The sequence below is a fragment of the Echiichthys vipera genome (genome assembly GCF_963691815.1).
Source record: "Echiichthys vipera genome assembly, chromosome: 14".
NCBI classification, from domain to species: domain Eukaryota; kingdom Metazoa; phylum Chordata; class Actinopteri; order Perciformes; family Trachinidae; genus Echiichthys; species Echiichthys vipera.
In genome coordinates, this window is record NC_139839.1 from 14,096,929 (window position 1) to 14,122,438 (window position 25,510).

The 25,510-nt window shown below is 40.1% G+C and overlaps 3 protein-coding genes across 3 annotated transcripts in view; 2 read left to right on the top strand and 1 right to left on the bottom strand.

Annotated features, from left to right (window-relative positions):
- Window positions 1–3,080: 3,080 nt before the first annotated feature.
- Window positions 3,081–7,005, top strand: LOC310956903 (tyrosinase-like; the record flags this gene model as incomplete). Its single annotated transcript, XM_083927278.1, has 5 exons — window positions 3,081–3,902; window positions 4,688–4,904; window positions 5,831–5,978; window positions 6,061–6,242; window positions 6,740–7,005. 5 exons carry the CDS (start codon window positions 3,081–3,083, stop codon window positions 7,003–7,005), a joined length of 1,635 nt encoding a protein of 544 aa, XP_083783404.1.
- Window positions 7,006–7,896: 891 nt separating this feature from the next.
- Window positions 7,897–15,762, bottom strand: chordc1b (cysteine and histidine-rich domain (CHORD) containing 1b). The gene is made up of 11 exons (XM_083927516.1): window positions 15,626–15,762; window positions 12,362–12,411; window positions 12,228–12,284; window positions 11,918–12,078; window positions 11,281–11,381; window positions 10,911–10,969; window positions 10,153–10,223; window positions 9,862–9,967; window positions 9,539–9,658; window positions 9,366–9,428; window positions 7,897–9,017 (listed from the first exon to the last, which is right to left on the bottom strand). The coding sequence occupies exons 1-11, from the start codon at window positions 15,687–15,689 to the stop codon at window positions 8,847–8,849; spliced, it is 1,023 nt and encodes a 340-aa protein (XP_083783642.1). The 5' UTR covers window positions 15,690–15,762; the 3' UTR covers window positions 7,897–8,846.
- A 2,034-nt stretch (window positions 15,763–17,796) lies between these two features.
- The window catches only part of fat3b (FAT atypical cadherin 3b), a gene marked incomplete at both ends in the record, with an annotated part of 64,037 nt that continues 56,323 nt past the window's right edge, over window positions 17,797–25,510 (top strand). The window contains 3 exons of the mRNA XM_083927599.1: window positions 17,797–20,763; window positions 20,853–20,987; window positions 21,453–21,654. Coding sequence (XP_083783725.1) covers window positions 17,797–20,763; window positions 20,853–20,987; window positions 21,453–21,654 — 3,304 coding nt within the window. The remainder of the gene's footprint in view (window positions 20,764–20,852; window positions 20,988–21,452; window positions 21,655–25,510) is intronic.

The following is a 25,510-nucleotide window of genomic DNA, read 5'->3' on the forward strand; positions in this document are numbered from 1 at the left end:
CACGCCTCCAGCTTCTAACAGACAAACACAGAGAGGGTGGACACATACAGGGAAACACAGACAGAGGGAGACAAAACACAGGAACAAAAGGAAAGAGACGGGCTGCCAGGATGGCATCCTGACATGCTGGTGCATCCCTTAAAATGAAAGTAGGGCGTAGACTCTGACCTAAGTTAGACGTTACGCTCAAACTAGGCTACATTTGAACTTACACATAGCTGTAGCAACCCAGTGCCGTACATCATTTGGGAAAAACATGATAGTTGCCAAAAACAAAACATCCTGTACAACCTACATCCTGTTCTGTATGTTATTGTTTTCCAAATGTCTTCATCATTCTGAAAACATAACGCAACAAATGTTGAGGGTCACTAATTTTCAGTTCGGCCACCTAAAAACAGAAACAATTGTCTGATATTGCTATTTTTAAGTTACATAACATAACATTGCCTGTGGAGACAGAGAAAGAGAAGTAGCCCTGATGAACAGTCATTTACAGAGATAGACTGGTGAAGGAAGTAGTCATATGGCACCCTCTGGTGGGTGCCATTATGACTTCTTGTTTACTGTCTTGCCCCATGAATATCACATGCAGAGTTCCACAATCACTTGAGTAAAGGTTTAAAGGTCAGGGTTTATGGTCTCAGGTAAAGAGAACCATGTGAGACGGCATTACTGAATGCTGAAAAGTTGTCTTCTGAGAAATACAAATAACATATATTGCCTAAGGGAATGTTGCTTTCATCATACTTTGCTTATCAGCTTGTCCTCAGTGATTCCTTTGTTTTAGGTCCATGTATAAACATACTCTTGTCAACAGTATTGTGAAGTCCACACAGTCAAACAAGAGAAACTCCACAAATTAAAGGATACTTGGCAACCCTTTACAAGACACCAACAGATGACAGTTTTAGTTTTATCAATTTAAACAACCTTTTTCTAAATACATATTTTAATGAAATCATTCAAAATGTTTTTGAATCTAGACGGCCTTGTTTTTTCATTGCAGTGTGGGAATATGTTGACTATTTGAGGTTTAATAGTTAATTTGTGGATGCCCACTGGTGATTTGTCCTCAACTTTCTTATATGAGACAAAAAACAAACAAACATATATAGCCTATACATACTGTGTTCATGCACATATACAAAGAAACTAACCTATTAATGTATTCTAATATGTAGAATTGTATTTAGGCCTATGTGTATTTTATGTCTCTTTCACTCAGTGTTGTCATGATGATTTCATCCCATAATGCCAGGAATAACAGCTGAAGAAAGCCTCATTTCCCTGTCAGTGTGTAAGATTGGCTAGAAAAGTGCCATAGGAGCTTAAACTCTTGTATGGTAGTCGGGTAAAATTGACCCATTTCAAGTTTTTCTACCTGAAACTCAGTGGCCTTAGCTTATATTCTGTGATAACCATGTAAAAAGAAAAAAACAATAGAGCACACATGTTACTTTTCCCCGCACATTTACATCCTTCATATCTTCTTTGGGTCAGTTTGACCCGCATACACAGAGACACAGAGAAAGTCCTGCACAAACTTACACACACACACACACAGATAATGTTACATTATTAGAGAAGCTGGTTGCTCTCACTGTCCCCCACTCTTTACCCTCTGTCATGTGTCCACCTCCACCACCACAAAAAACAAATCACACTTCCATTGTTAATTGTGTTCTAGTAGAGACTGCTTGAAATGATTAAACATATACTATGTTATTTACATTGATTGAAAATGAGATAAAGACAATGTAAGTTAATATTTTATGAAGTAACATCTTATTTCAGATTTGTGTTTAAGATTTGTGTTTAATGTCCAGGGTCAATTTGACCCGAGGGATAAAAGAGGGTCACAAAAGTAAAGACCATACAAAAGTTAATGAAATAACTTTAAATGTCTTTGAATTTTGGCAGGTCTTGTTTTTTCACTGCAGTGTGTAAACATGTTGGCAATTTGAATTTTGGAGAAAAAAAACATATATATAATATAATATATCAATTCTGTGTCCATACACATACACACTGTTTTATGTCTCTTTCGCTCAGTGTTGTTATGGTGATTTCATCCCATAATGCCAGGAATAACAGCTGAAGAAAGCCTTTCCCTGTCAGAGTGTAAGATGACTTGAAGGTGCCATAGGAGCTGAGCTTTAACTCTTGTATGGCATTCAGGTTAAATTGACCCATTTCAAGTTTTTGCTAGAAGATAAATGGTACTAGTATTTTTTTATTCTACTTGAAACTCAATGGCCTTAGCTTATTTTTTTGTGATGAACATGTACAAAACATAATAATAATAGAGCACACATGCTACTATTCTCCACACATTTACATCCATCATAATTCGGATTTTCATCCCATAATGCCAGGAATAACACTGTTGAAGAAAGCCTCATTTCCTGGTCAAAGTGTAAGATTAGCTAGAAAAGTGCCAAAGAAGCGCGTGCGCTTGTGTGTGTGTGTGTGTGTGTGTGTGTGTGTGTGTGTGTGTGTGTGTACACGTGTGTAGATCATGAGTTACGCTTGGTTTATGCCCATGGCTGGACTAGAAAGCAAACTACATTTCCAGCAGAAAATCACTGTAAAATCATTGCAACTACAAAATATGGGCTTCCTGCTTCCAGTTCCTGACAAAGTGGCCTTCATACTTATGACATAAAAGTTTTTTGGGGGCTTTTTGTAATTATGTAGTTAGGCTATCATTATATACAAGTGGTAAGTAAGTGGCCATGTAGGCCTGACTTCTATTAATCCCCGAAATATTGCAAGTCCCATTTTAGAAAGGCTTCACTGATTTTTTGTGTGTAATTATTTCCCTTTCTTTCTCTTCCTTTCCTTCTTTCCCTTTTTGGCTGCAGTCTTTGGATGTGTGCATTAATTGACACCTTCTCCCCCCTCTTCCCCACTCATGGAGTATGCTTCACCCTGAGGTTAAGCTGCATGTGACTGTAGCTCAACAAAGAGGAGGGGTGCCCGGAGAAAACTCCAAAGAATTTAAGCCTGAAAAAAATCACTTGGGCCTTTTGTGTATGCGTGACTACTTGTCGGCTGCAAAGTAAAACCTTGCTGTAATGTGGCCACTTAGAATCATTAGTTTTATGTTGTGTTTTGTACCCTGCTACCAACAGTTCCCTCGTCTGTGTGCCACCCGGGAAGCCTTGCGCGCAAAGGAATGCTGCCCGTCGTGGGAAGGGGACGGTTCGCCCTGCGGGGCCAGCTCGGGTCGGGGTTTCTGCCAAGATGTGGAAGTGTCGGACCAGCCCGACGGGCCGCAGTATCCCTTCTCCGGCTTGGACGACAGGGAGAAGTGGCCCTTGGTTTTCTACAATCGGACTTGCCAGTGCGCAGGAAACTTCATGGGTTTCAACTGCGCGGACTGTAAGTTTGGTTACTTCGGGGTGAACTGCAATGAGAGGAGAGAGTCTCTCAGGAGGAACGTATTTCACCTGTCCCGGGCCGAGAGGATCAGACTTGTGTCTTACCTGAACTTGGCCAAGCAGACAGTCAGCAGGGACTATGTTGTGGCCATTGGGACCTACCAGGAGATGGAAAACGGCTCCAACCCGATGTTTGCCGATGTGTCTTCGTACGATGTGTTTGTGTGGATGCATTACTACGTGTCCCGGAACGCACTGCTAGGCGGGCCGGAGAATGTGTGGACAGATGTGGACTTTGCCCACTGGGCGCCTGCGTTTCTCCCTTGGCACCGCGCGTACTTGCTGCACTGGGAGCACGAGATCAGGAAGCTGACCGGAGACGTGAGCTTCACCATCCCGTACTGGGACTGGAGGGACGCTCAGGGATGTGACGTGTGTACGGACGAGCTGATGGGGGACCGGAGCCCACAGGACCCCAGTCTTCTTAGCCCAGGCTCGGTCTTCTCTTCTTGGAGGGTAAACACACTCATGAAGAGCTTGAGACTGTAGACTCGCTTTCTAAAACGATTATGTGTATTTCTCTATTCCATTATTTTAATTTCTCTTGACCTACAGTTTCAAGATTCAAGTTATTTATTGTAATATGCACAAAAGAGAACCAGTCTGGTCAGATGCGTAAATGAACCGATGAAGCCTCTTGGATGAGTGGGGAAACGTCTTCCTAGACAAATAACCAAGTCCAGTTGCTTTTGACTTAAATTTCTTTGGGGACAACAGAGAAGTACTCTTATCTCAGGCTCCCCCTAACAATGCTCATTAAAATGGGGAATCAAAGACTTAAGTAGTTCAAATTTAGGATAAATATAACATATATAACATATTAAATACAGTAATTTATACAGTTGTGATAGACAGTCATTGCAAAATGAATAAGACTAGACTACAGAGATGTAAACAGGTGTAAAAAGAGTAAGTTAAAGTAGGCCTATGTGCAGGTAAAGGAGCTCAGGAGCTCAATACTTCAAAAGTCAATATATGTAAGTAATAGGTTATGTGGATTGACTTTTCAGTTAAAATATTGGAGAAAATTCAGTTCTGAAGTGTTGCCTATAATCTTAATATACATTTAGACATGTATACTTAAAATATCATAAAAATGCAGGGAAATTGAAAATAAAAAGGTTATTTGCAATACATAATGTACAACAAGTACAAAAAGTTTGTACACTTTATTTCCGGGATCTGTGCTGTTGCCTTCATGCACTGCATTGCAATATGTTCCTGTCCGTCTCCATTGACAGGTGCTGTGCTCCCAAGCAGGGGACTACAATGACAGGGGTGTGTTATGTGATGCTGGGAAAGAAGGTCCACTGCGTCGTAACCCCGGAAACCACAACCATGACGTGGTCGAACGATTACCGACTTCAGCAGAGGTGGAGTTCACTCTCGGTCTGACCAACTATGACACCGGAGCCATGGACCGCGGGGCCAACATGAGCTTCAGGAACACTCTGGAAGGTCAGATAAGCTTGACCACAAATGAATGCACACACACACACACACACACACACACACACACACACACACACACACACACACACACACACACACACACACACACACACACACACACACACAACACACACACACCCATACACACACACTTACTGTCCTGCTCTACCAGTGGTATTACTCGCTGGTCTGCTCCATCTTAAATTATATACAGCTCTGCACTGCTGCTCTTAACTCACTGTGTTAATGCTGTGTCTGCCCTGCCCCTGTAATCTGCTGGGTATGTGTACTCTTCTGTGTCATTAAAGATGACTCACAACTTCATATGTGGATTTTAAATTGACTCACATGACATACATAAAGTTTATTTGCCCTGGAAGACTCACCACTTTTGATACGTTCCATAATCTAAGAAATCAGGTAGGTTTGAATAATCCTTTCTTCACGACATCTTATTCATTGTAAGAAGCTGTTATAAGGCATTAGTAACACTGAAATGGTGGACAATGTGATTGTCCAATGTTGATATTCACTTTACCAATATTGCACATAACTAAATGTCTATTTGCAAATATAAACTAGGGGATGAATTAATCTGGAGGCTTGTGGTCTTTTCCAAGGATACCTATATTAGATCTGGGGCTGTATTCACTAAACATGTTAAGGCTAACCCTAACTTGCTGCTTTGACTCGCTGAAGTGTAATTCACAAATAATTTTAGCGCTAAAATTAGCTGCTAAATCTATAAAATGTAGGAGACCAATGGGTACTAACAACAAAAGAGCAAATTGTGGACACAACCAAAATAAGAGAAAATGTGTTCATATATCGCTTCTTGCATGAGACCCAATATCAAATTTTTTGAAAAGTTTTTGTTTCCCTAACCGTCTGTCACCATTGTCAGTGCTAATCAAATATTTCTCGTCGTGCAGGATTCGGGGATCCTCAGACCGGGATAGGAAACAGTTCTCATATGGGCATGCACGCTGCTCTCCACGTGTTCATGAATGGATCCATGTCCTCGGTGCAGGGCTCAGCAAACGACCCCATATTCCTTCTCCACCACGCTTTTGTCGACAGGTAAGACATACAGGCAAGTTTGAGTAGTAATTTGAGTAGACTACACATGTGCACTCAACATTATTTTCATTCTCTATTAAAGCATTTATGAGCAGTGGCTCAGACGGCATAGACCGTCTCCATCACAGTATCCAGACTCTGACGCTCCTATAGGGCACAACAGTGAATACCACATGGTGCCCTTCCTGCCTCTCTACAGAAACAGAGAATTCTTCATTTCCAGCAAGGACTTGGGATATGAATATTCGTATCTGCTAGATGCTAGTAAGTTCTATTCACATGAAGTTTTTCTATTTTGCACACCTATTTGCATTTGTGGTAGTACAGTAAGTAAACTACTTTCATTAACCCTGTTATGTTTGTTTTCATTACTCCCTTCATTTTCAGAATCTGCACTTATTTTTTAGGTTCATACTTGTATTTTGGGTTTGTACTAGAACATTTTGACATGCTTAAATGTTGTCTGATCTGCTCTGATTGGTCGTTGCTCCCGGGTCTTCCACGCCTGCGCTTTCTGCGTCTTTGCAGGAAACGACTGTAACAGCACTGCAGCGGCACTTTCTATCTATCTTACCATAATAATAAAATAAATTTTAAATAAAAGGAATATGGGACCTTTAAAGTTTTAAACCAAAGTTGATTAATATCTCAAAAGTATTTATTTTCTCTTAGCCAACTGAGATTCAGATTACTCACTATCCTTGTTTCACATTAACATTTTTCCTACTTTCCTGTGACTACTTCTATATCTTTTTTTCCAGACCAGAGACTAGCAGAATCCATGCGTCCTTACCTGGAGGACTTGCAGGATGTGTGGCCCTGGCTGCTGCTTGCAGGGCTCTGTGGAGGCATTGTATCAGTGATCATAGCTGCTGCTGTCCTCACTGTAAAAAGACGTCACAGAGGGTCACATTGGCTGCCCGTGAGCAAGTGGAAAAACTTATTTGCTCTCCCTGAAAGACAGCCACTTATCTGGAGCAGTGAAACAGAGGAACCCAAACACCGTAACTACCAAACAACTATCTGAAGGCCTGTGCACGCAGCTATAAACTTTTACATCAAAGCTCTGTGATTAAAAAAAAAAAAGGATTAGCTTATTGTAATGAGTCTATTATATTTGTTATTGGCAATGCATTTAAACTGTAAAAATAAAATGTTAACCATGTTCCACCCAAAACTTGATAAATTGTAGCACATTTCAGACACGATCAGTGTAATGATGGTTTCTGTCATGGAAATGTTCCATTAGGACTTTCCACATTTATTCTTCTGGGTTAACATGATTTTAGAATTTTAAAATAGGTTAAATAAGTTTTAAAAAATAAGGGTATGCAGAATGTCGCAACAGTCATGTACGCAGTTATTGTGAAAGAAATGGAATCCTACATGTGTCATTCATAGTAAGATACACAAGCTCTTCAGATAAAGGTACAAAAGCCTGGGTGGACCTTCTTTTATTATCTTTGTGTGGGAGCTGACTGGGAGCCACATTTTAATTAACATTTAAATTGATTGATGTTTATAGTGTGAGCTGTGCCTTTGGAAAGAAAAAAAGGTGATAATAACAGCATAGACGTCAAGGTCAGAGACATCGCCACAGCATCGGGACAATATTCTAATCTTAGTTACATAATAGCTTGAAAAACTTTATGAACTTCTGTAAAGGTCACTGCCATTCCCAAAGTTGCATGTGGATCAAAAATTTCACGTGAAAGGTCACACCTACTTGAATTCAAGCGCTTTGCTTTACAAGGTCACAACGGCTGCAGGAGTCTGCCGTTGTTACCATTTAAACAAAGCTTGCACTTGCGTACTGTCCTTTGAAAATATTCACAGTATAAACTATCACACACACACACATCACCCTCGTTTAAAAGTTTAACACAAAAGTTTATTTTTGGTAAGATGAGTTGGTTCCCTAATCATTTTACCCTTACGTCATGATGTCATTCAGCCAAAAGTAATCCATACATTCTAAGCTTTGAGACATGCTATAAAGCATAGTGTTTTTACAATACAGTACTTGCCTTTAAAATACTTTGTATTCAATTAGCATTCTTAGATATTACAATACATTGTCATTATTAAAACTGCGCTAGGTTGCTTTGACAATGAGGAGATAAACACAGCATTGATAATTTAGAAGCAACACTTGTACAAAATATAAATTAGGTATAATCATGTAAAAAACAAATTTGGAGCAAATCTACACTTTTAACCTTGAAAAAAGTGGGATAGTCGAAGCACATCTTAACTCCAAAATTTCAGAGTCCAAAGGAACTGCTCTATTTCTTATAACACAATTTATTCAGAATAAATTCCATAAAATATGGGTGGACATCTTAGCAATGCAAATTTCCTACTCAAACTACACAGAGCGACTTCAACGGAACAATAGAAAAACAAACATTGTGGAAATAGTGGATGTAACAACTGTGGTCCATTTTGATGACTTGTTGTGAGCAGTCCACATTAAAGGCTTTATGGTCTGGTATTAAGCGTGTTCACACCTGACTCCCATCTTAACGTGTGGGGGGTTTCAGTGCAATTAACAAGCGTGTCATCGTCAGACTTGATTGTAAATCTACTAAAAGTCAGTGCTCCCCCTGTTGTCATTCAGTACTTGAGTGAAAAAAACTTTTTTGAAATATTCTTGAGCATTCCAACATAATATAATGGCCGATAAAAGGGCCAAAACTTGGAAAATCGGGCAAAATGAAAGTGAAGGAGGGAACACTAATATTGAAGAATAGAGGCTAAAATTCCATGACAGCAAAATAGGCAACTCTTTAAAGAGGTAAGGGAATGGCCTGTGTGGACTTTGATTCAACTAAAATACACATGCTATGTTTGTATTTTTATTTCTCATCATTCGTCTTCATCCTCGCTCTCAGTCTCCTCTTTTTCCTTCTCCTTCTCCTTGGGCGGGGCCGGGGGAGGGAGGTCCAGGCGAGCCCACGACATGGGCTCGGACTTCTTCATAGCTATCTCGATCTTGGCGGCCATCATGTTCAATACGCTTTGACTCACATCTATCACCTACAGGGAAAGGAGGCAATGTGAAAAATATGGCTTAGATCTTTTTGGTGATCACAGATGAACAGGTCTGGCAAAATAAAAGTGAGTTATGAGCAGTTTAAAGTCACATTATGAAACGGTGGTGTTTATTCAGGTGAAAATGACTTTCCATTTTGAATCCAGATGCCAAATTGAATATACTATATATTATTATTATATTATCTTCCGTAAAAGTATGTTATATTGCAGTATCTGGAATGCTGTACCAAACAACAAATCATATCAATCAAAAAGTGACATGTATTAAAACCAGCATATAAAAAAGATAGCAAGACGTTTTTCACCAGGTCGAAGTGATGCTGTACTTACTCCCCACAAGCTGATTTTCTGCGCAAACTCCTTATCTCCCTCAAATATAACATGGATGTCGAGCTGAAAATGAAAAATAAAAATAAACATTAGGTTGGGAAGAACTTAATCGCAAAAAGTAAACAGTTTAGATATGCAGAGAAATCTGCCATTAGACTCATTGTAGTCCTTACCGTGGTGCTGTTTGCATCCACGTAGCATAGCTCTGGGACGGAGTTCTTGGCGTAGATAGAGACGATGACCTGCGACCCCGTCTGGTGCCAGTCAAACCGACATGGTACCACCTTCTTATCCTACGGGGAGATTTCACTTTAACAACATTTGAGGCAGTGTTTGATTATTTGATACACACATCACATTCAGCCATTCAGTTTCTACCACAAAGCATGGTCTCCTCTGTGCAAGTGTTTACCAGCCACCACTAGATGGAGTCACAGCTGAGGCTCTTTCATATTGCCTTGCACACATACATGATGACTTGCTGTCAAACACCCACCGCATCGTTTTTCCTCCATAGATGCGTTCCCTTGGTGCAGCCCTCTTGAGAGAGGAAGGTGTTAAAGTCAGAGGTTTTCCTCTTACAGCAGCTCCAGTATTTCATCCTGGAGAAGCAGGAAAGACACACACCCACTGGCTTTTAAGCAGTCGATAACTTGTCGCTCAAGAGAACCAGTGAACAAGAGTAACAGGAAAATACTAGTGTACGCTTCTTATAGAGTTTCCAGAGAATATCTACCGTTTCATGTCAATAAAGTGAACTGCAGTGAGTTTTTCCAGTAATACTTACCCTTCATGGAAGATAGGAAATCCAGAGTGGTATAAACACACATCCAAATCGCTAGCAGGTCCATCAAAACTCTGAAGATAACAACAAATTTGTGGTTCAATAGATTGAAGTATTTTTTGTTATAGAAAATACTAATTGTGGTATGCACTGTATGAGAATGAGAAATCATTAATATTTTATTCTCAAACGCTTGGAAAAAGTTAAAACTTATCAACGTAGACCCCAAGACTGTAACTGATTAATCAATTAAAAGCAGGTTTTAGTGAACATCTCATGGCTGTCAATCACATCAGTTAACACATAATTATGTCAATTATTAAAGGTCCCCTCGAGCTTCTACAAAACCTGTCAATGCAAATTATCCTTACAATTTCTGTTTGAATTTGGTGGTCTCTGCTCTGACAGGGCAGATCAACTTGAGCAAAAAAAATTTGCTTTGCTTCCGTCTCAGAGCAAACATAGAGGAAAGGGAGCTGTATCAATTTCCTTTGGGGTTTTATCGCCATGATTTGTTTATTATTCCATGTAATGACATCTGTCATATATCTAATTCGAATAGATTTACTGAATTTGGGCTTACAAATCGAGAAGAAGTGTGAACTTGCCTGGCAGAATCCACAATTTCAGCATGAACTAAAGCCAAAATAAATTAAAACCTTTACACTGCTGATGCCAGAGGCCTATGGAAGTTGGGAGATTTTTTTTTCTACTAATTTCAACACCATGAGAATGTGTCCCCAGCATACAGTAACACCTACTTTAGTGCATCCTCCATTTTTACAGGCTGTTCCAATCTTGATCTCGTCATTATCTTCCTCTGCAAAGATGGAGAGAAACAGAAAGAGAGACAAAGAATCGACTTAGATGCTTTTGAAGAACTTCTATAAAAAAATTGCACCCATAGTTATGATTTGTTGTCACATCCCTGCCAGCTTTAACTCAACCGCTATGATGTGAATGACAGAGGGCAAATTCCCAGAGGCCATCCATTAACTTCACCTGTCAACATGACCTTCGTGTCTACTGTAACAAGGAGTGGATGGTAATGGATGGTAGTCTATGATAAAAAAACAGAAACACAGAAGAGATAGGAGGAGAAAGAAGTTGAATATAAAGTTCTCTTCTCACCTTTCTTCTCTGCTGCGTTGTCAGAAAGCTTCAGTCTCTCCAGAGCCTGCTTCAGAGAATTAGAGACTTTATGCTGCAATCTCACCAACGGCTCATCAGCACTGTAACGGTAATAAATCTATTAGGCATGACACATTAACAAAGGAAGGGACAAAGGATATCTTGTTTTAATTACTTTGTTAATTGAAAACCATTTGGAAGGGTATTGTGGTTTTTACTTTAAGAAAGGAATACATTATCTGCAACATCACTGAAAGAGAGTTTAACTATCCAGAAGTAAACGCTTAATTAGTTCCTGTTCCATGATTTTTAAAACTTTGAGGGGAAGGATCGAGGGTAAAAGACTAAAGGACACCTCTAACTAGCCTGTGGAGAATGCAGTACATGGGATAATAACAAAGATATATAGTTTCAAACTGAAAGCACTAAACAAAACTTGTTGTTCTGGGCCTGTTGCTTTCATTTAAATGTGATTTGTTAAAATCTCAAAAAACATTTAATTGCTGTACTTAAAAAAGGATTTGTTGCACAAATAATAAGAGCTTAGTGTATTCCTATGGTATTGATATATATATGTATATATATTTATATATATATATATATATATAAAAAAACATGTTACAGCAAACTGTACAACCTTGGTCTGCGTATTGCCTCCTGAGGCTTTGGTGCAGAGATGATGAACTCGTTAAACTTTGGTTTTTGGTCATCTGAGTCTTTCCTTTCTCCTGATGATGTCACATCTGGTTTTACCGGCTCAGGGGGCTTCTCCTTGTTGTGGGGACCTTTTGTACAGCCCTGTGGAGGAGAAAGTCACTTTATTGGACTCGCACAGGCCTATATGGTCACAGCAAAAGGTGGCAGTCAATGTCTATGAAAACATCAGACAATGGAAACATGACCATGGAGGATTAAAAATATGGATTAAAACAAATACAAAAACTTACAACAATACTGAGGAAGTCTGAGAAGTCAGTAGTTCTTCTCTTGCAGCAGGACCATCCCTGGAGAAAGTCAGACAGACATTAAATACTGTCAGATATTAAGACACAAGCTAACTTGCCATTTTCAGCCGTCTTACCTTCAATGCATCATGGAATACTGGGACTCCTGGGTGATAGGTGCAGCCATCTGTGAAAATGTAAACAACTTTGATCAATTATGAATAAATATATATAGTGATAGACTGATTAATCAGTCAGCTGATTAATGCCATTTCAATACAATCAGCACTGACCAATACCTGCGCTCAAAAGGCAGATAAACAAAAAAATGTCTGCAGACACATCTGCAGCCTGATCTTCTCAATGTGACAGCTTTGGAACAAAGTTAGCGTTCGCCCTTAGCGTTTTGCCATAGGCGGATATCACCGTCACGGTAGCAAGCCTTCCCCCAGCTAAACTAGCTTAAAGTGCTCTGAATACTTTTATATGGAAGTCCCCAGCCTCTGTTCCTACTTCCAACAAGTAAAACATTTATTTCGACTATCTGGATCCTGGATTGTCTGATAGGCAGGTATTCGGTTTTCAATTTGGGGATTTGTAAGAATAACAGAACCCTTACAAATAGAGCAACATATTAGACCGGTACCAGGTGTGTAAAAGTGGAAGCCATAGCAAAAGGGACAGAAGGATGAAATCACAAAAGGTGTAATGGCCTACCGCTCAAGAAATGTTTGATTTTCATCAGCAGTAACTTAACACTTTTAAAACGTCTTTCTCTCATTACTGCACAGACATTAGTTCAATCATGAAACACAAGGTTAACTCCACTTAAGTATCGGCTCAGCTCGCTTGGAACCCTCAATTAAAACTAGAGTCACCGTACTATGTTCCTAAGTTATGGTGTGAATAATGACCAAAACATTTGGATGTCATAGTGAAAACCATTTTTGACCATGTTGACATCTTATTGTGTATCGCAAGATAGGATGCTCAATGTTAACATTATCTTAAGACGGAGGAAGACATCTAATAAATGGAAATAAGGAACTCGCTGAGGTTGTTGTGGAAGCTGAAGACAACAATACCACCTTGATCATCCAATTATATTTAGATCACTAGCTTCAAATCAATAACTCTTTCATGAGCAAACTTTATCTTCACTATAGAAACTCCAGATCAAGGAGTGAATTATCATGACAGTAATCTTCTCCCTACACAACCATATGCAAGTTAATTTCCTGGTCTTTTTGGGGGGGGGTAGGCTACTGCACTGCTGGAAACAGTGGTTATAGAACACATTTGACGTATTGCTATCAGCTAAATGTACATAATTAATAATAAAACATCTGCTACTTCTCACATAAAACAGGATGATATAGGCCTTAAAAGTCTTTACCATACTGGTAAACATTGGATCAACCACGGCCTCAAACATGGTGGTGTTTCAAAGGTCTTTGTCTGAGTAGGGATCTTTTTTTACATTAAATCAAGGATTTCACTACTGTGTTGATGAGGAATAATAAGCCCTGTAAATGCATCATGTCTACATCTGTCAAATATCCTGATTTCTAAATGAGGCCCATGGTTATTGGGCAAGCTGCTCTCACTTTCACATATATTGAATGTGAATCAGATCAATCTTGTGGGCCACCGCCAATTTTGGAGGATAGCGTACAAAGTAGGCCCCAGGAAGTGCGCTGGACAAATAATTTGAAATGGTGGAATAACAACTTTGGTGTTGGTTACATGATGCCGTTTGGGCCGAAAAAAAAAGCTGTGCGAAAGAGAGGTCTGTAAATCTATTGATACATATTTTTCGAGCATCATCACCCTCGGGGAATAACTTGTGTTACTATCTAGAATTTGATTAATTCAGTCCGATAACATTTTAAAAGTCTAGATGAGCTGCACAATTAAATCACTTAATACACATTCAAGTTATTCGGAGCACTAAATTGAAAGTAGTATTTTCAAGGGTGAGGAGGCTAAGTACAAGGCTTGGTGGTTAACTTTGTCACATGGTGGGAGCGAAACTGCGTCTCAGCGTGACAAAGACTAAGGAGCCTGCTGTGGGTCAGAGTGGACATTGTGGAGGAATACAAGTACCTGGGAGTGTACACTGACAAGAGACTGGACTGGGTTAATAACACAGAAGCACATCTCTAGCTTTCTGAGAAGGCTGAGGTCCTTCAACATCTGCCGTATAATGCTCAGGATGCCTTTGGGACTGTGGTGGCCAGTGCTATCCTGTGTGCTGACATGTGCTGGGACACCAACAGACTCAATAAACCGATCAGAAAGGCCAGGGACGTTGTGGGAGTGGAGCTGGACTCTCTGGAGGCAGTGTCAGAGAGGAGGATACTGTTCAAATAACAAGTCATCCTAGACAATGTATCCTACCCACTCCACGACACACTGGCCACATGCAGATGCATCACAGTCATTCCTTCCTGTTGTTATCAAATGGTTCCACACTACAGGGTCAGACTCGAAGTAAATGGACCGGCCCCTAGACTTACTTTCACTCCAGTCAGCTGCTTTATGCATAATTATTTGTTCATATATTCATGTACAATATTTCAAATGTGATTGGTTAATTACAGCATCATAATAATACATTATTCCTTAATTATTCCCATCTTGTTGCATTTTGTCATGTTTGAGGCCATGGTTGAGTAATCGTATTGCAGTACATGTAACATATTTCCTTCTGCTACAGTAATATAATTGCCAATATTTTATTCGTATTGGATTCACCATAGCTATTTCTTGCTCCGATAGGGAGCCCTTTTTCCCTTTTTCAGGAGGGGAGTCTTAAATAGACAGGTGGTAAAACGGAGCATTTCAGTGGGTGAATACAGGTATATTCAGACAGAACCATAAAAAGAATGTTTTTGAACATCAAGGCATTTAACATGTTCTAGTAGAAATCCAAAATACAAGTATGAACCTGAAGATGGGTCCTTTAAAAAGCTGAGCGGTTAGTCGACTTAACCGGTCTTCCGGCAAAAAAAAAGTGATTTCGCGTGACATAAAGTTAGTTATGATTAACAGTTATGACGTCTTTCAGAAACTTTAAACCGACGTAATTACTGTGTGTTGTGTCCGGGACAATGGTTCTGCCAAGTCTAACGTTACCCTCTAACTTTTAACCTGCTAATCACCGGAGCTTAACATGCTAACGCTAACAACATCGCGTTAAAGTCACCGCAGGCCCACGTGTTGTCAGCTTCCTGGTTTATCAGCTACATCAGTGTAAATTAATGAATGTGGTGTAGTGTTGGGTCCAGTCAGCTACAGTAATATCAGGTTAGCTACATGGGCCGAACAGGCCTGCCGAAGGTTAGCTTGCTAACAGACTGGTACGGGGCACAACGGTAGTTAACTAAGATACTACTCACCGTCTGGGTTATTTTCTGGATCAAATCTCTGTCCACATCCCTTATTATAACACAGGACGGACATGACGGCGGCTGAAACAATTAATACTGATGGCCAGAATTGTAACTAACCCCTAAAAAAGCTCTCGTGTGTGTGTCTGTGAGAGAGATACAGAGCCGTAACGGCTGTACTGCTGCACACTGCACTTCCGGAAGTTGTCGGCTACACTCGGCAAACATCGGAGCTTTGCCCAGCCCGCCACCTCCATCCTGTGAGCGCACCGTGGTCCCACTCAAGCGACAACTGATGCTGACCGCTTCCTAACTTGCGTAAAGCGGCATGTTCTTCATACTACATTCATCTCGGACCTTAACCTCCATCATCAAACAACGCTAAACTATTTTAACGACTAATTTGTGTTAACTATTGCAGATAAAAGCCGAAATAGTCCACTGCACTCAGGGTTACACTAGTCAGGTACATGGAACTGGGGCAATAGCTATTTAGTTTTACGGGGATGGCTGCAGCCTAGTGGATAACTGTCTGTCGGCCGGGATATGTGCACATGAATTTTCCATTTCGCGCATCACCTCCGACTTCTGCGCGATTGTTTCGTGCGTTTTGCCTTTCTTTTTTTAAGGATTGTCGGGAAGAGAATGGAAAAGGATTTACTTTCACTGGTTACAGCTGTTTCGTGTAAAGGTAGGACACGCTGCGATGTGTACATGACGTCTGTGTACAATCGGATAGTTAATTAAGCTGCAGACGACTGCAGCTTAATTAACTCGTAGATTTTACACGGAGGCAAGCTCCATTGCATCTGCATCAACATGGGAGACCATAAATGCACCCGATATCTCTCGGGACAGTCTACCTCTGGGGAATGTTAATTTGAGTCGTTGGATTCTGACAGCCTAGGCTTTTTAGTACTGATTAATCTATACTTTGTCCTACACACAGCATAAGTGGGCAAATTCCATATCATCAGTTGTGATAGAAATGTAGCCTAGTTTCTGTTGAAGTTGTGTACTCATAGAAATAGAAAGGAAGGAAATGCAAACAACATTTAGTATCCAGTTTAGCCAATGCAATGGGTCAATTTATATGTAGTTGTAATAATAAAAAAAAAGTAGAGGAAATGTTTTTAATTAGGGCACCTTATATTTAATTTCCTTTTCTGGTATATTATATTGCTGTGTTTTGGACTAACCTGATGATAACCAGTGGTGGAAGAAGTTCTCAGATCTTTACCACAGTGTGGAAATATTCAGTTACAAGTAAAAATCATGCATCAAAATCTTCCTTGAGTAAAAGTAGACTTTAACATTAGGCCCTACCTACTTAGGCTACCAAGTACCCTACAAGTACAGTGCATAATGGTCCATTTCAGAATCCTAATACATTCTATATTACTGGATTATAATTGGTAATACATTAATGTGTAAGCGTCACTAAAGCTGCAGCTGGTAAAGGTGTGCCTGATTTTATTAGTAGCTTCATTTGTTAGTTGGTAATTGTGCCAAATACAGTACATGTAGGGGATTAAAACTTGCAATGTTGACTTCCGAAATGTAGTGGAGGAGGTAAATGTACTATAGTTACACCCCATTACTGTGATGATTACTTTTTGGTACAATGCTTCAGAAAGTGTTTGTGCAAGTCATTTAAAAAAAGTGCTGTTTTCTATTTGTTTTGTTTTTAGAAATTGTGCACTATGATGTTTCTCAGTTCAGGCTTATTTTTTTCATATAGTTATATTTTCCCTTGTGAAAATATCAAAACCCTGGTAGTCACTGGCTAAACAATAACAATAAAGAACCCCCCCTGTGTCTTTTAGGCACGCTGTAACAGTGATTGTTCTTGATCTCCGTTATTTCATTTGGTGACATGATGTGTTTCACTGAAGCTGTGTAAGTGCGCTGTGCTTTGATGTGGTTTGTTTAAAGATATGTCAGCCTTTGCTTCTGAGCCTTTCGGGTGCAATATCCAGTGTTTGCATGCAAACTGTTGAGCGCAAAATTGGATATGCTATCTCATCTGTAGTGAAAAGCAGTATTCCTGAAATGTCTTTGTAACTTTTGTCTCACAGTTCTCTATCAATTTGTGTCTTTAACAATTCGCCAATTGAGTCCATATGTGTTTTTCTTTGTTATTCTTTCCAAATATAGGATGACTGGGTGATGGAATAGTGATGAAGCCTAATCGGTGGAGAAATATGCTTCCTCCACCCATCTTCTCTCTTCTTTTCCAATTTATTTGCTTCTTCCTCCTCCTCTGTTTCCCCTTGACCCATGCCCAGTTCCTGACAGAACCTAGGGCAGGACAAGGCCTGCTGCTCTTCACCCAGCCTGCCTATAATGCTTCCATCTTTGAGAACTCTGCAGCAAGAACCTACACCAGAAGTGAGGTCAAAATGGGCATCATTCTTGGGCCTCCTCGGTCATTAGACATAAAATATTCCATTGTTTCTGGAGACAGCGAGGGAATCTTCCAGGCTGAGGAGTTTGTAATGGGAGATTTTTGTTTCCTCCGTATACGCACTAATGGAGGCAGTGGTGCCACGCTGAATCGGGAAGTGCAGGACAATTACACGCTGACAGTTAAGGCATCTGCCCATAGAGGCCTAGAGGCACTAGCCACTGTTTATATCAAGGTCTTGGATACCAATGATCTTCGCCCTCTTTTCTCTCCTACCTCCTATTCATTCATTGTTTCTGAAAGTGCCCCTCTTGGTGCCAGCGTAGGACGTGTAACAGCCACAGATGCTGATGTTGGCTCCAACGGGGAGTTCTACTACTTCTTCAAGAACAGAATTGAACTCTTTGCTGTTCACCCGACCAGCGGAGTCATCACCTTGACAGGTCGTCCCAGAATGGACAAAAAAGACAGATTTGAGTTGGAGGTGCAGGTGGTCGACAGAGGGATGAAACTTTATGGGAACAATGGTATTAGCAGCACAGCTAGGCTGGTCCTAACTGTGGAGCGGGTTAATGAATTTGCTCCTGTTCTCAATGCAATTGCCGTAATTCCATCATGGGCGGACAAGGATCCAGTCTATGCCATAATGACTGTGGAGGACAAAGACGAGGGGGTGTCTGGGGATATAGAGTGGGTGTCCATCATTGACGGTGACCCCCTTGAACAATTTCTGATTGATCGGTCGCCTATAGGAAATGAATACAGAGTGAAAACATCGGAATTGTTCGATAGGGATACATTTCCCTATGGCTGCAACTTAACCCTCCAGGCTAAAGACAGGGGTATACCTCCTAAATTTTCAAATACTCAAGTTGTTCAGTTGTTGGTTACAAAGACAGACCCAGTGTTGGCGAATTTCGAGAAAGATGTTTATGTAGTCAAGCTGAGTGAAATAGCTCCCCCAGGCACTATAGTAGAGGTGGTGAAAATCTCCCCAGCTCCTCTGAGTGTCAATTACAGCTTCAGCAGCCCCTCAGATCTAATGTACTTTGATATAAACCCTGTGACTGGAGTTATTATGACCACAAGGCAGCTGACAAGGATATCAGAGGTTTTCATGGAGATGGAGGTAGTTGATATTGTCAGTCAGCAGCAAGCAAGGCTCCAAATCACCATAGAGGATGCTAATGACAACTCTCCAGTATTCAATAGGCCATTCTATGATATTGCAATCAATGAGAGCTTACCTCTAGGCACTGTTGCTCTTGTAGTGTCCGCTGTGGATGCTGATAAAGGAGAGAATGGATATGTTACTCACACAATAAGTGGTGAACAGTCTCTTCCATTTACAATAGACCAGGACACAGGGGAGGTGCGGATAACAAGAGACCTAGACTTTGAGTCGTCAGATGATATCTATACTTTTGCAGTGCGGGCCTCTGATTGGGGTTCACCCTACAGAAGGGAGAGTGAAGTTAATGTCACCATTCGTCTGATAAATATAAATGATAACAAGCCTCTTTTTGAGATGGTTTCTTGCAGGGGGATGATAAGTCGTGATTTTCCTGTCAGCCAGACCATTGTCACTTTATCAGCCGTTGACATGGATGAGCTAAGAATGGTGACGTACAAGATACTGTCTGGGAACGAGTTAGACTATTTTAATTTAAATCCAGACTCTGGGGCTTTGTCATTGAAAAGATCGTTAGGAGTGGCCAATTTAAAAAGTGGGATATTTAACCTGAAAGTAGTTGCAACAGACGGGGAGATGTTCTCTGATCCCACATTTGTGAATGTATCTGTGGTGAGGGGTAGGATGCCACCCAAGGGATTCAACTGTAAGGAGACCAGAGTAGCCCAGCTGTTGGCAGAAAAAATGGTCTTAAAAGCATCTGCTATGGCTAGACCAAGATCAGATGAGAGATTTGCAGACCTTATCTCTTTAAATAAACAGGCTCCACAGTTTGAGGCCTTACCTACTAGTATTCTAGTGAGAGAAGACCTTGCTGCTGGTGCCAGTGTATTTCAGGTGAGAGCACGAGATGGCGACACAGGCTTTGATGGCCGCATTCTCTTTTCCATATCTGACGGAAACAAAGAAAACTTCTTCAATATCAACATGGAGAACGGGTTGATAACTGTGTTGCAGCCACTGGACCGTGAGCGATTGGATCGTTACTTTCTTAATATCACCATCTACGATCAGGGTGTTCCTCAGATGTCCAATTGGAGACTTCTGACCGTGATCATAGAGGACGCAAATGACAATGATCCCCAGTTTTATCAGGACAGCTTCTCCGCTCTTGTTGCAGAAAACACCGCCATCGGCGTTGAAGTTATTATTATGACTGCATTTGACAGAGACATTGGTCAAAATGGTCAGCTCTCCTACGTAATGCTGACTAGCGTCCCTCAGTTTGGTATTGACAGCGAAACCGGAAGTGTATTTGTTTCCAGCCACTTGGACAGAGAAATGGCCCCAATGTTCACATTGAAGATTGAAGCAAGAGACAAGGCTGAAAGGGGCACTCGAAGGACGTCAGTGGCCACTCTTACTATAATAGTGGAGGATGTGAATGATTGCGCTCCAGCTTTCATCCCTAACAGCTATAGTGCTCGAGTACTGGAGGACCTCCCACCTGGGGCTGTCATTACCTGGGTGCAGGCTCAGGATCCAGACATGGGCCCTGGTGGACAGGTCCGATACTCCTTGTTTAATGACTTCAATGGCACTTTTGAAGTAGGTGATATCACTATTTGTATTGTATTGTTGCATATGCTGATCCTCTTTTTATAGAGTGATGTATGGGATTATAATGCTTTGTACAGATCCACGCTGTGAGTGGAGTGTTGAGGATTCGGAAGGAGCTGGACTTTGAGAAACAACAGTTTTACAACCTGACATTACTTGCTGAGGACAGAGGAGTACCTATTCTCATCAGTCAGACATTTGTGGAGGTGGAGGTGCGTAACAAACACACACATGTACACACACATTATAAATTAAAATCATTATTAGCTTTGTTGGTTCATTTTAAGTTTAATTTGTTGATGTGACATGCTCCCCATATTTCTATTCTCAGGAAAGAAACAGATTTTATATCATGGTACACTAAAACTCCCCAGACCAACCTACAATGCTGAAATAGAATGACTGTTTAAGGAGGAGTAGCAGGATTGCCCACAATGCAATTCAATTATGTTGAAGGGGCCATTTAGGTTACACTATAGTAAAGTAAATAATGTATTCACCAAAATGATTACTTGTCAGGAAATCATGAAAGGCTGCCAGCTATAAAGTAATTAAAGATAATATTAGTATACTGGTTTAATGCTATATTGCACATTAATATTTTATGATGCTACACATACCTTCACTGATTTTCAAATTTTCTGTCATAATGAAAGTGATCCATTACATTTCTGCAGGTGGTGGATGTCAATGAGAATTTGTATGCTCCCTACTTCCCTGACTTTGCTGTGAGAGGCTCAGTGAAGGAGAACTCTCGTACAGGCACAAGCGTCCTGACAGTCAGCGCTAAGGACGACGACAATGGGCGTGATGGTGTGTTGAGGTACTCTGTCAGAGGAGGCAGCGGACTGGGCACTTTCACCATTGACGAAGACACAGGTGCGACATAAGATCAATTTTGAAGCCCATTTATGTAAAGTGGAAATTCAATTCAACTTACAGCAGCCGTGCGTGGAATATTAAAATTCCAACTGTGTTGCTAATCATTGCGTATTATTGGAAATCTTACTATTTCTGTAATGACTTTCAAATGCGTAGTTGTTGCTCAGTTGTTTTCATTTGTCCATGTGCCAAACGTTTTTGCATTTTAGGTGATCATCAGCACTTGAAAGGTTGCAAGGATATACTGGTTTAATGGTAATCTGTGATATGCAAATGTATGGTTATAACATTGTGTACATTTGCTTATCAACGGTAATTCATTAATTAATCAATAATATGGTAATATTGGTATTACTTGGTATTACTCACATACTTACATTTAAAATGGCTTCAAGTTTAATTTATAATAAAGCATTTCAGCATCGCTGTAACTGATAATAATAATTACAATTGTGAAATAACATATACAGTGATATATTCTGAAATGGTTATCGTACCAAGAAAACCTGATACTGTTGCAACACTACTCGATAGTACATACTGTATGTGTGTATTTGAGAGAGCTTGAGGTACAGTCAGAGTCTGTGTGTTGACGGGGGCCTCACATAGAAGCTGTGTACTGGGAGATCATTACTGTAATGAGGGCAGCATGGCAGCAACATTGGCTGGGCCTCCGGCTGCTCAGTACAACTGATCCAATGCTGTGTGGACAGCATTGATCAAGGGTGTCCTGCACAGCACCACCGTCCTTTCCAAGAGTAGTGAAATCACTGTGACTTATTTAAGGAGCTCTGACCCAATAAAAAGCATGCAGTCATCTCCGACTGTCCCACAAATCGCAGCTGAAAACATGTTGATCCAAAGAAGAGGCTGTGGCTCACTCAACCAGAGATAAAATGAATCAAATATCCAGTATGAAAATAGGACAGCGCATGTTAGTTCACACTGCCACATCTACAGAGTGAAAGGCCAGTTGTCTTTCTAAGTATGTGTGACATTTAAATCAACGTACATATTAACAAATTTGTGGACCATGCAGGCCACCTCACCACATGGAGAGCTGGATAAGATCTTGGCGTTTCCATCCAAGAAATATAACTCATGGCTGCATATATGCTATTTCCATTGGAACAAAAGTAGGTGGATGTGAGAACACTTGCTCTCCCAAGCTTGTTGCAGTCTCTATCCAAGGGTGCTAAAGCTTTTAAACCTAATCTCTCTCTGTCTCTCTCCATGGTACTGAAACATTCAAACTCCAAGCTCCAAAATCAGTCCCTCATTAGCTCATTCTCAGGGGTACTCCATAGTAAGTAGTCTTACTACTGTCAAGGCCTGTATTGGTATCTCACTATTTCACTGTTTTAAAAAAAGTGGTGTCTAGTATGGTACTGTTTTGCCTGCTGTCTCTACTGAAATGTAACCAGATAAATCACTTTACAGCAGTTTATTAGTGTAATTAATTATGGTTTGGTCAGCACTGTTTATAATAGGCTACTTCATAAGTTATTCACATTTTCCCCAATCAGTATTCATTATCACATATGTAATACAGTTTCACTCATTTTGATGAATTAGTTAGTAGAGAGTCCGTTTTGAAATGAATGAACAGCTATTCCAATAATCACGTATTAATGTATTTTTATTACATCTGACGCCACCCACTTTCCATTCTGCCTAGTAAAACCTAACCATTGCTGTCATTATATTTGACAAAATTATTATCTTTTCCATAAATAAAATATTCATTTTTTAATATATTTAATATATTCTAATTTAAAAAGTAAGAAAAATATTATATCCTTAAAGTACACGAAGACCTTAGACCATCATAGCATAATTTGTTGAAAAAAGTCCAGAAGAGTCATACAGTAGCAGAAGAATAACAACACAACATACAGTAGGAAAATATGATAATACAGTAAAAAACTGACCCTTGAAAGTGTAGAATTAGTGTCTTACCCCAAATGTGACACTAGAGAACAATAAGACACAGTACAGAAATATTAGATTAGCTTTATTAATCCCAAATAGAGAAGCTTGTTTGCCACCAAATCAACTCAGAAAACAAACACTAAAGACATTACATTCACAGTACACACAAAATACAGATACACATTACAACAAATAAATAACATGATTAAGAGCTATTTGAGACAGAATTAATCAATGATCATTTGCACTTAGCTTCAGATATCGCTTTTACTTGGTAGTTTTCTTTTTATAGTTATTTTATGACCGTTGTTGGGGGGTGCCTGAGGCAAACAGAGCAGACCAAATAAAACGTAAAAATAAATAAATAAATGGAATACTGGTAGCATGAAATAACAAATAAATAACCATGAACCTTAATTAACAGTTTAAAGATGCTACATCTTAAAGTGTTCATTAAAATATCTGGCCACTGCTGGAACAGAAGACTGAGGCATTTTCAGTTGCTCACTAAATGAGTTTTTGCGCTGTGTAATGGATGGTTTTCAAAACACAGAGCCGTTTTTAACTACTAAAACCAATCGTCACTAGTAATTGGCATTGCAGTGACCAGTGGCTGGCTAAAAAAAGAAGTAGTTGTGGTTCATTTAAGAGAACAAATGACACTGCTCCCCTTCTGTCCTTTTTCTTCACCTCTTGTCACATTGGTCCCTGCTGTACATGACTTGCACTGGAGGCTGTATTGACCTTTAACTAGGCTAATTAGTATTGACTGTAGTTGAGAGAGAAGGTGAAAGAGAAACAGATGGACAAATTGAGAGGATGTCTCTTGCCCTCACTCTATCTCTCTTTTCATATATGTATATAACCATATATAGTTATAGTGTACACAATGTAACCGTGTTCCGTAATAGTATGTGATGCTGTTATTTATTTAAGCATTAAAAACCGCAGTTAGGTGCATCGCAGCCAGTGAGAAAGTTTACTGAGTGCAGATTTTCCAGGGGAAATCAGAGTGCTTGTTAGAGCAGAAAGTGGAGGGAGAAGGGAGTGGAAGTGAAGCGAAGAGATGAAGGAGGAGGAAGCAGGGGAGTCTGGAGTACATAAAAAGTGTCAGAAGAAAATACTGCCTTTTTCCTCCAAGGCGTTTTTGTATATATATCTTTTCTTTCTGGAAGTGTGTTCCAGGCTTGTGTAATTTTTTCCCATAATATCATAAGCAAGTGAAAAGCCTCTGACCCTTTTGCTATCAGATGAGAAGAGACAGTAAGTTTTTCCCTCATCAAGTGTTTCATTTTATCTAGTAGCGTAGACGTCAGTGTTGTCAGGCACAGGCAGAGTAGCACAGCTCTTTTCCTCCCACCGTGCATTTAGCTGCCATGTTGAGTGGCTCAGCTCTGACTGCTTGTCAATCTGTGGCTCTTAGTGCCAAAACTGAGTGTGTGAAGAAGAGTGAGACAGACAGTAAGAGTGAGTTAAAGGGACAGAGAGAATTAGATATTGTGTGAAAAAATCAATTTTGTTAAGCTTGTCTTTACTTGTGCATTTCCCCTCTCGTGTAGTTTATTAATTAGCTCTTGGATGCATCTTGTGTAGCTCATGACACCTTCCATTGTTTTACCATTTATGAACTTCCCACTTTTCGATATTTAGATGCTTAAGATGACACGGGGGCTATCTATCTGGAAAGAAGTAGGATCTTTGAACAACAATTGGTATTCTTGTCATTGGTTAGGGGGAAAGCCAGCCCTGCAATTTCTCATTGGGCAGCTGTCAAAAGCCACTGCTCCTCTATTAGTGGGTTTGCAAGCGCTAGGATTTGTCACAGTCAGGATAAAGTAGTATTTAATTAAAGGGCAAACACACTTTTAAAATGTAATCTATCCGGCATTTGTTGAAAAAATGATCAGACTGTACTTTTGAT